General features: G+C 41.6%; 1 protein-coding gene across 4 annotated transcripts in view; it reads left to right on the forward strand.

Annotated features, from left to right (window-relative positions):
- The window catches only part of FNDC3B (fibronectin type III domain containing 3B), a 354,599-nt gene that overhangs the window by 289,508 nt on the left and 49,581 nt on the right, over positions 1 to 15,510 (forward strand). For all 4 annotated transcript variants that reach the window (XM_057546030.1, XM_007197501.2, XM_057546029.1 and 1 more), the window contains 7 exons: positions 4,093 to 4,217; positions 5,493 to 5,667; positions 7,514 to 7,600; positions 8,793 to 8,931; positions 10,758 to 10,829; positions 12,920 to 13,038; positions 14,972 to 15,077. In XM_057546030.1, the coding sequence (XP_057402013.1) occupies positions 4,093 to 4,217; positions 5,493 to 5,667; positions 7,514 to 7,600; positions 8,793 to 8,931; positions 10,758 to 10,829; positions 12,920 to 13,038; positions 14,972 to 15,077 (823 nt within the window). The remainder of the gene's footprint in view (positions 1 to 4,092; positions 4,218 to 5,492; positions 5,668 to 7,513; positions 7,601 to 8,792; positions 8,932 to 10,757; positions 10,830 to 12,919; positions 13,039 to 14,971; positions 15,078 to 15,510) is intronic.

Below are 15,510 nucleotides of genomic sequence, written 5' to 3' on the forward strand. Positions count from 1 at the left end.
CTGCCTGGAGGGATGGAAATTAAGCTGACGGGGGGGGGGGGGGGGGGGGGGGGGGGTGGTCTAGGATGTAGATAATATGCAGTGTATTTTTGTTCAGTGGTAAGAGAGGTGATAGAGGCAAAGCAGGGGACCTCAGGACTGGGGAAGGAATCTGATATACGCTGTGTACATGATTCAGCTGCTGGCAAATCGAGCACTTTTAACCAGAATCGGAGGACAAGCACCCTGGACCCTGGGCGGAAAACAATTCCATTTGTCTCAATGCCCAGGGTGGTGAATGGGTGCTCTCAGGCTAGGTCTAGGTGTGAGATGATGGCAGATCAGCGAGAACTGTGAATTCATTTGAGCGAGAAGAGGGGCACAGCTGAAAAAGGAAGCAGCTGGGTTTGTAATGCCTCACTCCCTGCCAAAGTGAGCACCTTGAGCTCTGTTAACACACAGTCAGTTTGTATTCCAAGATTTCTTCACATTCTAGTAAAGATTAACCTTGTCCTTGAATGAACTCAGTGTGTGTGGTAGAAAAAATCATTTGGGCGTGCCCAAGATTATGAAATGGAAACAAGTCGGGGAACCCTGAAAATCTGCCCTTTTTGGCTTGTGGACACTGGCAGTAGCAAGTTAGTCCAGAACACGCTGGGGCTTCATGTCCAATGAGGTCAGTCGTCCAGTGGCTAGGGCTGCTGCAGGATGATCAAGGGTGTGGGCTTCCAGCCTCCTCTCACCTCTTTCTCTAGTAGGGGTGAAGTTTTTGTTGCTTCCCCGGGAGAACAGGAGCTCAAGTGCTCACCTTAGGGAGGTTCTGATCCCGATTGCTCCCATGCTGCCCGTCGGTCACCCCCCAGGATGCAGAGTCAGGGTGCTACTGGGCACCATACCTCAGATCTTGTAGACCAGCCAACTCCTAGACCTTTTGAACCCCGCTCTGTGTAGCACCCCACAAGTAGCCTGGCAGCAGTAGCTGACCAGGACGAGGCCTTGGCCACAGGTGTCCCTGCTGCCTGTGTTTGACCAGATTATTGATGACAGTAGGCCTACAAAGTGTCGAGAGAGATTATCCATTTCCATTAGGACCATGTTTTAGTAGGAGATTTTGCATGAAGCTAACTTTAAATTATTAAAAAGTAAGTTGGCTTTCCAAGTAAAGCGGTTATGTCTCAGTAATCCTGTGTACTTTAAATTAGATTTTATTAAAAGAGGGAACATGCCATAAGTTATAATATCTCAAAATCATTTGACGCCACGCTACCTACCAAACATGGAAGTTGTAATTTACCATTTGTAAAACTTCAGACTTCAGTAGTGGCCATTTGTAAAACTTCAGACTTCAGTAGTGGCTTGGACATATTTAATTTCTGATAAATAGCGATAAACATTCACATTATCAGTCCTGTCCATTTCTCTCAATCTTCTAATCTTCTGAAGCATTATCTTTTTTTTTTTTTAAACCCTATCCATTTCTGTCAACAAGAAGAGCTGCATAATATTTTATTTATAAATGCTATTTGCAACCTGGGATCACGCTTGGTTTACAAACAGATTCTTCACATCGCCTGTACCTTTGAACGTGTACTTACTGTAATGCCTAAGACTGAAGCCATTTGAGAGCCTGGCATGGGCTTTCACGGATGACCAGGGGGATGCGGGAGCCATCCCACACTGGCGTTCTCCATCTTCACCTGCTAACCTCTCAGCCGTAGATTACCTCTGCACTGCAGTGACTCTTGTGAATATTAATTTCTTTCTTTTATATTAAACTCCCTTTTATATCCCTTTTATATTAAACTCCATGTCATACACGAGTATTTTCTTTTATTCAGAAGCTTCTCATGTCCGAAATATTTTTTTAACCTACTCCCACCCCCCTTTTTTTGTTTTATACTCAGTGACTTCTAAAAATTCACCAATAAGCTTTACTTTTTTAACTCTGTGAAATAGTTGTACTCTTACCCCCTTCAGATTCTACAAATACTGTTTCTAAAACTTGATTCTGTAGTTCCGACAACTCTGGGTCATTCTCTGTGTTCCTGAGGTCCATGCACATAGTTGCATATCTTGGAAGGTGTTAAGATGGAAAATTTGGCATGATTTATCTAAGCCAGTTGGAGTTCATTTAGTAATTGTTCTTGATACTGAAGTAGAAAAAACATTTTTTTTAATGTTAGCAATATAGGAAAACATCTTGAAGGTCACAGAATGCCTCTGTCCCCATTCTTTAGTGAGCCCCAGTGCTCTGGCCCCTTAAAATAAAAGTCTAGTTTCCATCATTGATGCCTCCCCACTCTTTTTTTCTCATTTAAACCACAGCCTGGTTTTCACCAAAGTAAAGCAAATCAACCTAGTAAGGAACAGACTGCTTTTATTTACTGGTTGTAGTTCTAAGCACGAGAAATGGGCAAAGGAGACCAAACAAAGAAATAGGAAAAATGAGGCATTGAAGGGGAGCCAACATTGGGTTTGGAAGGGATGAGGCTTCCGTGGCAGCAGGATGTGCCTTTCTTGCACTGTTTACTCTGAGCTCAGAAATAGAGGAGGAAAGAAGGTAGATCACGCTACTGCCTGAAATGGATACTACATACCAGGGCGTGCAGCGCATAGAGTGTAATCAGACACTGGATGTAATTATGCAAATGTATGCGTAAATGGGTTTTCTATGAATAAATTGTCTGCAGCAACCTTAACACTCAAGGTTAAAGTAAGCATAAGGGCGTGATTTGCGAGTCACAGGGTGACTTTGCTAAAGTAGCCACTGAAAGACATTATGTTTGACTGCCTGCCCACCCCACTCCCCATTTTCCATAGTTGCACCTGAATGTCCTTTGAACCCTTGATAAAATGAACTTTGGATCTTAAGGACTGTTAGGGCTTCTACTTCCTTCCTTGGAAAGGGTACCACCTTGCTTGTGAGGGGAGAGTTGGGAAGAGTTTGAGGATGAATGTGGCATGGTGGTTTTTAATCTGTTCAAGCTAGTTGTATATTTATTTTTAACTAAACTTCACCTAGAATGTTTCTTTCGGTAGTAAGCATTTGGAGGCCTGCTTTAAGGAAGGAAGTGCTTAAATTTGCTTAGGAGAAAAATGTGCTTTCTTTGTTCTTTATGTAATAAATTGAGAATTTCAAGCATTCCTGAAAGTCCTGGGCCCAGCTGTCTGATTAAAATGCTAATTCATCCACTGTTAGCATGTGGTTTTCTTTTGCATAAACATAGATAAAATACTGTGGATTATGGGTATGAAATATTCTAGAAAACTGCCGATGTGAGTATTCCATGCCTCTGAGCATGGCACAGCGTAGTTATGTTTTTGTTTTCTTACTTCTGTTAAGAGAACCCAATGGAGTGTTTTCTTTTTCCTTCGAGGAATTTGAAGCATCATGTAAGGCTAGGAATGCATTAAAAACATGTTTCCAGCCTCATAAGAAACTTAAGAATGGCTGTACTACGTATAGATAAAGTGCTTGTCAGACATTCAGTTCAACTCTGCAAGCCTTGGTAGAACTCCCAGATTGTCCAGAACACTGCCTTGAGGAGACCAGATGTAGACAGGATGAGTCAAAGGCATGCGCCCAGTATTTAGGGATGAGTAGACAAACAGCTCACCAGCCAGAATGCGCATGTGTGGGCTTGGGGGCCGCCACAAGGCGGGAGAGGAGAGAGAAGACCAGGGAGGACTTTCTGTGGCTTGCAGACCTGCGTAGACTGGTCCTCAGGTGCCGGGCCATCTGGGGGTGGCTGTGCAGCTCCAGAGTTAGCAATCCTGTGAGGCTGCAGACTCACTCCTGTGGGTCAGATCAGGCAGTTTGACCAAGTGAGGAAGAAGATCTGAGAAACTGTGATCCTTAACTTGAGCACTGCCTTGTGCCTGAAAGGGCCTTTTTTATTTTGTTGACGAAATACCACCAGGACCGTGCATTATCCATCTCAGTGACACAACTTTCTGTAGTGCCTTTGTGTTAGGGACGGCATTTCATTGTAGAGCACTTTCCTTCTCTTGGTTTTGTTCATCCAAACTAGGAAATTAAACAGTTGTTCAACATGCTCCTTCATTCTCTTATTATGTTTTTTTAAACTTCTTTGCATTGTTTCACTGTTTTAGGGAAAAAGAAACAGTGGTTTCAGACAGTGCTTCTTTGGGAGCCAAAAACACTGCAAATTGACAAAGCTGTGCCCGGCAATGGGGTACACATTCAGGCTGGCTGCTCGGAATGACATTGGCACCAGGTATGGCGTTTCCTGGTCCTCGTGCCTTTAAGCGTCTGTGTGGTGTTTCTGAGTCTTCCTGTCACGTTGCCGAAAGGCGCAAGGTCGCCTGCTGCCTCCACACCGAACCAGTTAGAGATTTTCTGAAAGGGAATCCTAATCAGAGGCTAGAAAGCCCCTTCTGAGGTGATAAATGCCACTGTGTGGCCTCTTTGCAGCCTTGCAGGCTGTAATGCAAAGGCCCACTAGGGGTCTCTGAGAATCAGGAGGAAGGTAACTACAGATTTTGAAAGGAATCCTCTGGGGGCTTTATTTTTTTCAGATTGTGTGCCTTTTTCTTTCATCACTTTAGCAAGCTACTCATTCAGTTGCCTTTTTTCAATTATGTCTGAGTGTTTCCTGATACAAAGAAAGAGTTGCTGGGCCATCCATTGTTGTCAAGCCCGGGCAGATACTCACAGGACTGGAGAAAATCTGGACTGGGTAGGACACACGGCTTGCCTCCAGGCTGCTAGAGAAAGGCAAGAACAGGTTTATGGTGAAGCATCAATGGATTAAAGGTGCTTTGAAAAGACCGTATTTCAGTTGCACTTCTTGGGTAACTGTTGATTAAGGAAAAAATCTTTTTCTTTCATCACTGCTTGTTGAAAATCTTCTTAAAGGTTCAGCACATCATTGGTCCCAACCTTTTTTCCAGCCTGAGGAACTTCTTAAGACCACAAGGTTTACAGCCCTCCTTCCCTACCCATGATAGCCATTGTATTTTTAGAGTGCACTGGTTGAACAGTCATAATGATAAAGGCTTCTACAGTTCAAGAATTTGTAAATGAATTAGAAGCATCTACAAACTTTTGGAAAATAGCACCATATATATTTGTAAAACATTTATTTTATCAATAGACGGTTATTTGCTCTCACATTGATTTGAAGGCTCCTTGGTAGCTGTGGCTCATAGCTTCTCACCATCACACTGTGCTGTGCTTTCTGCTGGGTGCTTTTGGGGGGAAATAAATTTTTAAATCTATTGTCCTGTAACATGGCATGCTTTTCTAGTAGCAGACCTAAGCAGAACAGTGCAGGGGGCGGGGGGGGGGGGTGGATTGGGGCAAATTGAAGTTGTGGTAGGGAATATCACATAAAGGATCCTTGCCTTCCTTTGCTCAATGAACCTGTCAGGCCCCACACTTTCCCACCCAAGCAAGTTGCGCAGCAGGTAGGCTTGTCCCTGCTCTTTTGAAATGCCGAGACTCCTCCCCGTGCTTCTAAACGTGTCTCACCGGGTCTGTTTCTCTCCAGTGGGTATAGCCAAGAGGTGGTGTGCTACACATTAGGAAACATTCCTCAGATGCCCTCTGCACCAAGACTTGTTCGAGCTGGGGTCACATGGGTCACATTGCAGTGGAATAAACCAGAAGGCTGTTCACCTGAGGAAGTAGTCACCTACACCTTGGAAATCCAGGAGGACGAAAATGTAAGTCTGGCACATTTTATACCCTTGTGTGTGTTCTGTAAAGTCAGTTTTATCATAACTACAGGATGCACTGGTGAAATTAGATTCGCTGCCTAAATTTGAAGCCAAGCTCTTAATTTCTACCACTGTAGCCACTAGCAGAAGCCTGGCCTTCCCAGTCTTCCCCATCCAAGTAGGTGGCATCCCCATGCTTTCATCTGGGGAAGCCAGAAACCCGTGGGCTCTTCCTTGACCTCATATATGTCAGTCTATATATGTCAGTCAGCAAATCCTTTTAAATCTCCCTTCAAAAGTTATCCAGAAATCTGACCGTTTCTCAGCATCTGCACAGCTACTACACTTTTTGAACCACCGTCATCTCGCCCCTGGGTTATTGCAGTGGCCTCTTAAGTATTTTCCCTACTTTCATCCTTACTACACCACAGTCTGTTCTCCACACGAAGCCAGAGTGATCCTGTTAAATACAAATACAGTCATGTCAGTGCTCTGCTCAGAAGCCTTCCCATCTCAGTGCCTTCCCTTCTCTTCCAGAGGAAAAACCAGTGCTCTTGCAGTGCTTTCCAGGTCCTCCACATTCAGGGTCTTCATTCCTGCCCTTGTTCCTGCCACCGTAGTCTCACTGAGCGTACCAGCTGCGCCGTCCCGCCCCACCTTTGCAGTTCCGGTGCCCTCTGGCTCTCACGCCCCTTCCGATATCTTTGAGTTACTTCCCTCATTTCCTTCAGGTCCCTTCTCACATGTCACCTCTTTGGATGACCCTTTCCTGACCACCCTGTAAAACAGCACTGTCCAGGAGAACTTTCTGTGATGATGGAAATGTTCTGTATTGTGTGCTGTCCAATAAGATAGTGCCTAGCCACACGTGGCTGCTGCGCCCTTGAAATGTGGCTGTAAGCCCAAGGAACTGAATTTTTAATTGTATTTCATTTAAATTGGCGGAGCCACCTGTGGCTGCCTTAAGGAGCCTGCAGAGCTGTAGGACGCAGTGCCTCCTAGCTCCACCACTCTGTGCTCTTGCCCGGCTTCATTTTTCGTCTCGTGGCACTTAACACCACACAGCGTGCTTCATATTTGTCTGTGGGGTTTTTTGTTAATTGCTTTCTCTGGCTATTATATCAGTTTCTGATGGGCAAGACTTAGTCTGTTCTTGGGCGGTGCTAAACCCCTAGAGCGTGGAAGAGAGCCTGATGCATAGAAGGTGCTCCAAGATGAATGGGTGGGTGGGTGTGTGCATGACTGAGAATACTATTGAACGAATTCTGTACAGTCAGCTTTCAGTAGGATATTTATCCCGTTGAAGGGTTATGTCTTCCCCTTCCAAGCTCTGCTTTCCCCCTTGGCCAGAAGAGGACACTGTGTGAGAAACCCCAGCCAGTGGATTGCATAGCACATTGCAGCTTGACAGTAAGGATCTCCGTACAAGAACCTTTTTTCATGACAACATTGTTAGATAGTTTTTTTAACTACATAAGCTTCGTTAATTTGGTGGTTAAATTCATTGTTTAAAATGCTTATTGAGTAACGAGAAAAGTTTGCTCTGTGAGAAAAGTATATGGTGACGTCTATTCCAAAGCAAATCTACACTCTCTCAAAGAGAGGGCATTGTTCCCATTCAAATTAGTGTTAGTCTTGCAATAAAAGTACCCAGATCCAGGACAAATTATCATGTGATAGAGTTGAATTTTTCTTAAAGCACCGTGGGATTCTGGCCCTCTTTTTGGTGTAGCTGCCAGACTTCTGGCCCACTGGTGATGATGGAAGGAGGCAATATAAAAATCCTACAGACAAGGTATTTAATGCCCAGATTTTATGATACTGATGTTTCTTTCTGGCTTTGCCTTTTCAGGATAACCTTTTCCACCCAAAATACACTGGAGAGGATTTAACCTGTACTGTGAAAAATCTCAAAAGAAGCACACAGTATAAGTTCAGGGTAAGTCAGTCATTTTGGTACCTGAACTGCTTAAAAATGAAGCTGTTTCATGTTTCATCCCTTTACCATTTTAAATCTACTGTACAGGTTAAAAGATTTTTAAGTTCGCTGCACTTTACACTTTTAAGGTAACATCTATGAAATACACACCCAACTTTAATTTTAAAACCCACTTTTGAGAAAGGAACCTGTTGCCGTAATGTGCTGTAATAAATTGCATCACAGCGTGGCCAGATGCCCTTGCCTGGGAAGACCCAAACCAGGTGCCCAGCGCACCTGTCTCTCACCTGCACTTCACACCTTTCTATTCGGAGTTTCTTCTTTTAATCAGATTTCCCTTTTCTCCGTTGCCCTTTGCTCTTTTGCCCATTTTCTTTTTCTCAGCCGTTTTCCTTTTGCTCTTCTATTACCCACCCCCTCCCCACTTGGGCTCCGTGTTGGGCGACGATGCGGTGAATCGGAAGACAGCTTTGCGAACTCTTTGCGACCTCGTTAGGAGAGAAGGGAACAGCAGGCTGCCTTCTGTGCTGCCCACTGTTTGTTGATTCTAGCACAGCACGGTGTTTTCTAGTGTGACAGTGTGCCTTCTGGAGAGATGTGGTTGTCTTCTGATTCCCCCTCTCCTTCTCTTAATTTGTGAGCCAAATCATGTTACTTAACACGGAGTAGTCACTTAGTAAATAGTTGTCGGATTATCCAGTGGCATGTGTGACTATTGAAGGAAAATGATAGTTTTTGATATTTTTAAAACTCCTTGTTACTCGATGCTGGCTGTGAGATCATAGGTATACTGCTAGCATTTCTCCACAAGGTGGCATTGCCCTACTCCTAAATAAGCCAGGTTATTTTTATCTGCTTTTCCCCATAGTTTCCTTCCACAAAACACTGTGAACTGGGTGGTGACATACTAGTTTTGTTTTGTCTTCTTGAAAGGGTAAAAATGTCTTTGGCTAACACCTACCTTGTTGTTTTATTTTTAATTGTTGATAGCTAAACTATATAGAAAATAAGTACTCCATTAAAGAAACACTTATAAATTAGTAGTTTGAGATTGTGAGAGAGAGAGAGAAAGAGAATATGTGAGTGTGTCTATGTGAGTTTATGGATACCTTGATCTTGCCATATTGAAAGTCACTACTGGTTTAAGAACTGATATCTAAAGCATATTAATGTTTTCTCGGTTGTGTTATAGCTGACTGCTTCTAATATGGAAGGGAAAAGCTGCCCAAGTGAAGTTTTGGTTTGTACAACAAGTCCTGACAGGCCTGGACCTCCTACAAGACCCCTCATTAAAGGACCAGTTACATCTCATGGTTTTAGTGTTAAATGGGGTATGTTATGTTGCTGTTGCTGCTGCTGCTTTTTTGACAGGTTTTTTAAAAACTTGATTAATTTCAGTAGTGACAAACCAATAAACAAGTCATATTATTTGAGGGAGTTTTACACGTTTGGAATATATGTATGAGAAACATCCTGAGAATTCTACAAACTGGTAAAATTGACAGTTGTAAGAGCATTTCATTTACTTTATGATTTTCCTGTAAGACACATTTTTTTCTCCTATAGTTTTAACGTATTATTGATTTGAATGTGGTAATCTCTGAATATATTTCATTCTTCAATAGCTTGCCCTTAAAAATGTACCAATATTTAATACAATTTCAAAATTTAGGTAAGTCATATTAAATTTTACAGAATGTTTAAGTTACAGTGAATTAGGAAGACTAGTTTTTGTTGTTTGTATGTCATCGGAAGTCTTGGACTTCAGGAAGTTTTCATATTGAAGTTCATCATATGGTGTTTGTGGGGATCTGGTAGAGGATTTTGTGGCTCACCTGCTGCATGGATTATTTCAGTGAAATGAATGCCATTAGAATGTTGATAAACATTTGCAGCTGTATGTGAAACATAATATGTATGATTATCACTAATGTCATATAATAATAGTAACTACCAAACAGGCAAAAAAAAAAAAAAAAATAGAAATCTAAAATAAGATTTTACCTGGCAGTCAAGTAATGTAAAGGGAATTTAAAATATTATTAAATTGTTATTGGAGACCAACCACTGAGACATATAACTGCTTCAAGTTATGTGGTAATTTTGAGGCAGAATTATTCCCTAGAAGATGGATACGATTAAGAGAAACAAAAAATCTAGATGTGCTTTTTGCCAGATCTAAAGCTTTTTTTCTCAGAATATCCTAGAAAGTTCTGTCAGCACTGAGTATTTACTTTCATTAGCCATATGCTATATTTAACTTTTTAATTATTTCTGTAAATATCTATTACCGAAGTTTGCATACATTAATGGAAATAACAGGTGAGAGGAGACGGGAATTAAAGTTTCTAAATCTATATGAGTAACCTGAGGGTATATCTAAAATACAGAGGTGGCCAATTGATAGTAGAGGCAAATTCTGTGTAGTCTTGCAAAAAGGTATTTTCCTGCTCAGAAAAGAAAACTCTTGCAGGCACCGAGTTAGCAGTAGACAGATATGATACCTAAGGTGCACGGGGCTCTAGTAACAGGCCGGAACCTCCTCCTCAAACCGGCTCTTTGGTACAGGATCTTATTGATCCACAGCTCTGGTTTTATATTAGGTTCATGTGGGATACAAAGTTTGCTTAGTAGCAAACTGTGATGGAACAGATTTGTTATATTCTTATCTTTTATTTATTTTGTCAATAAGTTTTGCACCTCCCTTTTCTTCCCTCTCCATCTCTCACTGATGATATAAGTGAAATAAAAAAAAGAATAAAGTAATTTTTAAAAAGAAATATATGTATATTTTGTCTTATATAAAAACCATCAAATATTGAAGAGCAGGCTTCAGAATCTGAAAATAAATAAATGAACATAACTCTTAGAAAAATCAATCCATATTTTGAGTTTTGTTCATGTTTCACTAAATAAATGCTAACTTTTTGACATTTCTAGCTCTACGAACTTTGATAATCAGAAGGTTTTGTAGTGTTTTTGTTTCTTTTGTTTTTTTCGAGAAAGGAGTTGGGTGAAATAATATATTAATTATTGTGCCCTTTGGTTGAATCCAGAATTTAGACAGTATATTATATGATTCTATGTGTTCTAATAATATTTACTAACAAAAATCAATACACTTTTATAACTAATAAGGCATTTGCTTACTTTCCAGATCCTCCAAAGGACAACGGTGGTTCAGAAATACTCAAGTACTTGCTGGAGATTACTGATGGAAATTCTGAAGGTGAAGTTTGTAGAAATTGTTTTGTTCAAGTCCTGTTTTCTAATAAGATAAACATTTGTATAATAATAGCGGGCAATCATTAATGCTGTTGATAGAGGTACTACAATAAACAAGCCTTAATCACATATTGACAGTTTTTTCTTTCAAACACAGCATCAGGGATCAGAGTCTGCTTGAAATGTATGTTTTTGTCGTTTTTAAAATTTTCTGTCATTTCTTTAAACCAGAGGTCCCAATTAATAGAATAAATGTGTTTTTCATCTCTCTTGGCACGCTTTCTCTAGAAATTCTTACAAGCAGAGAAAGTGTCAGAAGCAATCAGCAGGAAGGATAAATTGGAGACAGCACATGAGTTTGGTGCACAAAGGATGACAAAATATAGTATTGCTGTGGGCTCCTGACAAGTGTCACACTTTGTAACACGTTCAGAAAATGTCTTCATTTTTGTTGTGATTTCTGAGTCAGATTATTTCTTCATTACTAGTCACACGAGGTGAATTAAAGTGGGACAGTGTTAGAGATGAGATTCCCTTTATAGTGTCTTTTAAAACATTCTTAGATCTTCTTTCTGATAAAATTTATTAGGCTTTAATAGAAAAAAGTATAGTCATCCGAACTTTAAAAATGACACCCATCTCACCACTCTAATAATCCCTGTAACTTAAATTTTTTTTTAAAAAAGTGATGCATATGGGAAAAAAGGAAAGAGTTAACAGCAACTTTTACAAACAAGCAATGCAGGTGTGTGGCTTGCTTTTTATTCTGTGCCACGATAGCCACCTGGAGTGTTTTGTTTTTCATGTCAGTTGGGCCCTATTTTAAGCTTGAAAAACATGAAAATGCTTTGAGATGGGCACAGCTGTTCTTAACATAAAATCACATTCTATGCTAAAAATCTGACCTAGGAGAGAAGTCACGGATGTGCAGTGGCTCATCGTGAAAACCTAAATATATTTTGAATTTTTGTGGCTCTCTTGACCACTGGTGACAGATCAAAAGTAGATGCCATCTGTACTTAAAAGTTAACAACTTTGCCAGTTCGTGACATTAACGATTAATTGAATCTCCTCGGTAGTCCTTGTTCCCAGTTGCCTTTTCAGTGCAGGTTGTTTGATCGGTAATGTCAGGATGACTGTCTTTAATATTCCCCCTTGTCATATGGCCCTAGTGCATGTGGCTTCATTGTAAATCTGACCTAATAAGCAGCTGAGGGCATTTGTGGAAGTTAGTAACTATCATGGAACAGGGTAAAAGTATTTTCCCTAAAACAACTGCATGGAGTAAAAGCCTCCTTTAAAATAGTCTGCTGGAAACATTGTGTTAGTGGGAGCAAAACAGAGGAAGGTAAACATCCCCGAGTTGTGGGGCGGGCAGGCAGTCAGTCGAAGCATCCCCAGTGCTCTTCACCTGGTGGCATCAGCTTCACCCAGGGCCCTCCAGTGGCTCTGCTTGCTTGCTTTATTCCCGAGAAGTGGTCAGATAACCTGGGCCACACTGAGTGTTTTCATTTTTAATGTCACTCCCTCAGGTGTTTCTGTCTTTTAAGTGGGGCTCCATGGAGACAGCAGGCCTTTACCCAAAGGACTCGGTCTATATGGGGATTATCACTCACTGTGACCTCCAGGCAGATAAGAGCCGGGAGAAACTCTTCAGTGGTGCCCTGGTCTGACCAGGAACCTGGTGGCCGAGCAGCCTTCCCCCTGCCCAGCTGGCCTCAGGGGCTTCTCACACCATTACCACCTCCTAGCTTGCTCAACACCACACCGTCCGCTGGCTCCTGCTGCGGGGCAAACTACAGATTTCGTGTGCTTTCCAGCATCCCAACCTCACAGTCAGCAAATGTAATCATGGTGATATTAAGTAGCCTAGCCAGCAGTACTAAGTATTAAAAATGACTCCATGTTATTTTAGTGTTTAACTTCATAAAGGAGATGGAAAGAGAGCACTGTGGCTGTTTAGGAAAAAAAAAAAAAAGAATAGGAGATGCTGGTTTTCATGGAAACCACTTAGAGCTGTTTCTTATCAGGAATGGTTGGCACTGTTACGTTTTTACAAAAGGCGGAATCTCATACTCGGATCTTGTTTTGCAGCGAGTCAGTGGGAAGTGGCCTACAGTGGGTCGGCTACAGAGCACACGTTCACCCACTTGAAACCAGGCGCTTTGTACAAACTCCGAGCATGCTGCATAAGTACTGGTGGACACAGTCAGGTTGGTTTTGTTTCAGTATAAAAGTAAACATCTTCGGTCACACTCAGACAACCTATCTATAACATCAGGATAAACTGCTGTTTAAAAATGTATCTTGGTAATGCAGCTTGCCATGGTATCACATCATGAATTTAGAGTTTTCCAAATTGTGCTTTAGTGGGAATAAAAAGATAGACGCAAATGATTCTCACCTGAATTGTGCTGCTTTCCAAGTACATCCCTCACTTAATTTCTCAGAAGACTTTGGCATGATCACCTGACAGTTGAAAATTGAGGGTGGTCTGCAATTTGCATTAGCCAATAAATAAGGGGGTGAACCTCAGCTATTGCAATGATAGAAAAGCGTAGAATTTAGAGCAAAAAAGATATGGCCTCCAGCACAGCTTTGCTTTTACCACATCTGGCAGTTTTGTGAAAATGAGAGACACACCTTCCTTGAGATACTTTACTGCCATCTGCTGGAAAATTATTGTAAAAGCCACATAAATCTATGATGACTGAGCTGAAAGGCGCCTCCTGTGATTACGCAGTGCCCAACCTACACATCTGTAGGCAGCAGCAGTTCTCTTGCTGTCTCCTTTTTTTTTTTTTAAATTGAAGTATAATTGACTTACAGTATTACATAAGTTTCAGGTCCACAACATAGTGACAATATTTTTATACATCACAAAAGGATCACCACCATTGTCTACAATTTATATGACCTTAGACCAACCATTCAACACGTCAGGAAACTTGGTTTCAACCTCACAGTGTTCTCATAGGCTCAAAACAAAGTAACAAGTACACATGAAGTGCTCTAGAAATGAGATATCAATAGTTATTATCTAAATGATGTTAAGTTAACATTCAGAAAGTGAGTGAGAGACAATATGGTGAAAGATGTTTCCATCGCAGAGATATTTAACATTGTGGTTTTGAAACAATTAGTATTGAGAGAGAGCGCGCGCGCAGTGGTGGCTTATGACCCTGTTACCCTGTACTGGGTTGACTTTTCAAGAGAACACCTGCCATTAGGTGCCGAATTTTGCCACTCAGCCCACCTCTGACGTCATTTTGTGTTTATTTTCTTTTCCCCCCAAGGATAGTGGTACTGTGATATCTAGACTGTCCATATAGACAGACTTCTGAGGTAAAAAAAAAAAAAAAAAAGGTCCACCTAGACGACGTTTATGCAGTGCCTCCCAGGGTGGGGATGTCCACATCAAAGCTACAGATGATCAGCGAGCTCCTCTTACATGCGAGGTGCTGCACGAGGCTGCACAGAAGCGGCAGCGCTCCTCGAATGCTTAAGTACATCTCCTCTGCACCTCGTCTCCTCAGGAAGGAGGCTGAATTTGGTTGAGCTGCATAGGTCTACCATGTTCCTCCTGTCTCAAAAAGGGGTCAGCTTCCATACCACCAGCCTTACGCAACCAGATCCTGCAAAAAAGAAGGCCTGCTGATTTTAGTATTAACAGAACCTGCTGGTTAATGTCAGACTCAGTTGATTAATATTGACTTTATTTGCCTTTCTGCTCTGGATGTGGATGGTTGGCCATTTATGGCAGCATTTAAAAACTTCATCCAGCTGTTGTTTTGTGTTCTCTTCTGTCCTCATGAAGGGTCTCTGATTTTTGTTTAAAGGAAAATAACCGTGTGCTTAGGATACACAACACTCAGAAAGTCAGCCTACAAATCTGACATCAGAAGTAATTATTTTTACCAGTGCTGTATGAGGTATATGTCCATACTTAAAACAAACACATACACACACACACACACACACCACACACACAGAGATGAAGATCTTATTGCATAAAAAGTGTAAACATTCAATGTGTAACCCTCTTTGGTAGCATTTGCAGGTATGGGGTGGAATTTGCTTGGTATATAGAGCTCTAATAAATTCGAAGTAACTAAGAGATGATTCTCTCCTGTATTTCTCCTGCAGTGTTCTGAAAGTCTCCCCGTTCGCACACTAAGCATTGCACCAGGTCAGTGTCGCCCACCGAGGGTTTTGGGTAGACCAAAGCACAAAGAAGTCCACTTAGAGTGGGGTGAGTGAACACATCTTCACGTTGCCAGTTTGGACAAGTGGAGATTGAGTGTAAGACTTAATGCTTTGTAATCAAGTTCCAGGTCTTCCCTCTGAAAACCATATTTGTTTCTACTGAAAATGCCCATATTCTGTTCAGTGTACATGGGCTTGGGTTTGTATTCTCCCCGCGTTGTCACTCACCCTCCTATTCCTGATGGTGCCGCACGTGCTGTTCATCCTCTACCCTCAGAGGGCACTTTTCTAGAAGGTGTTTCAGAGCAGCCAGCCTTTTCAGGAATTTTTCAGCTTTATTCATAAAATGAAAGTTGTGCTCAATTTAGAGGTTAAACCAAGAAATAGTTCATCAGGTAACATCTAATTCCTCCTCATCTTTGCTGCCTTGTTATGTGTGGGTCCTGGTGTTTTACTGTATCGACTCAAACTGTATTAGC

Source organism: Balaenoptera acutorostrata, chromosome 4 (assembly GCF_949987535.1).
Source record: "Balaenoptera acutorostrata chromosome 4, mBalAcu1.1, whole genome shotgun sequence".
Lineage (NCBI taxonomy): Eukaryota > Metazoa > Chordata > Mammalia > Artiodactyla > Balaenopteridae > Balaenoptera > Balaenoptera acutorostrata.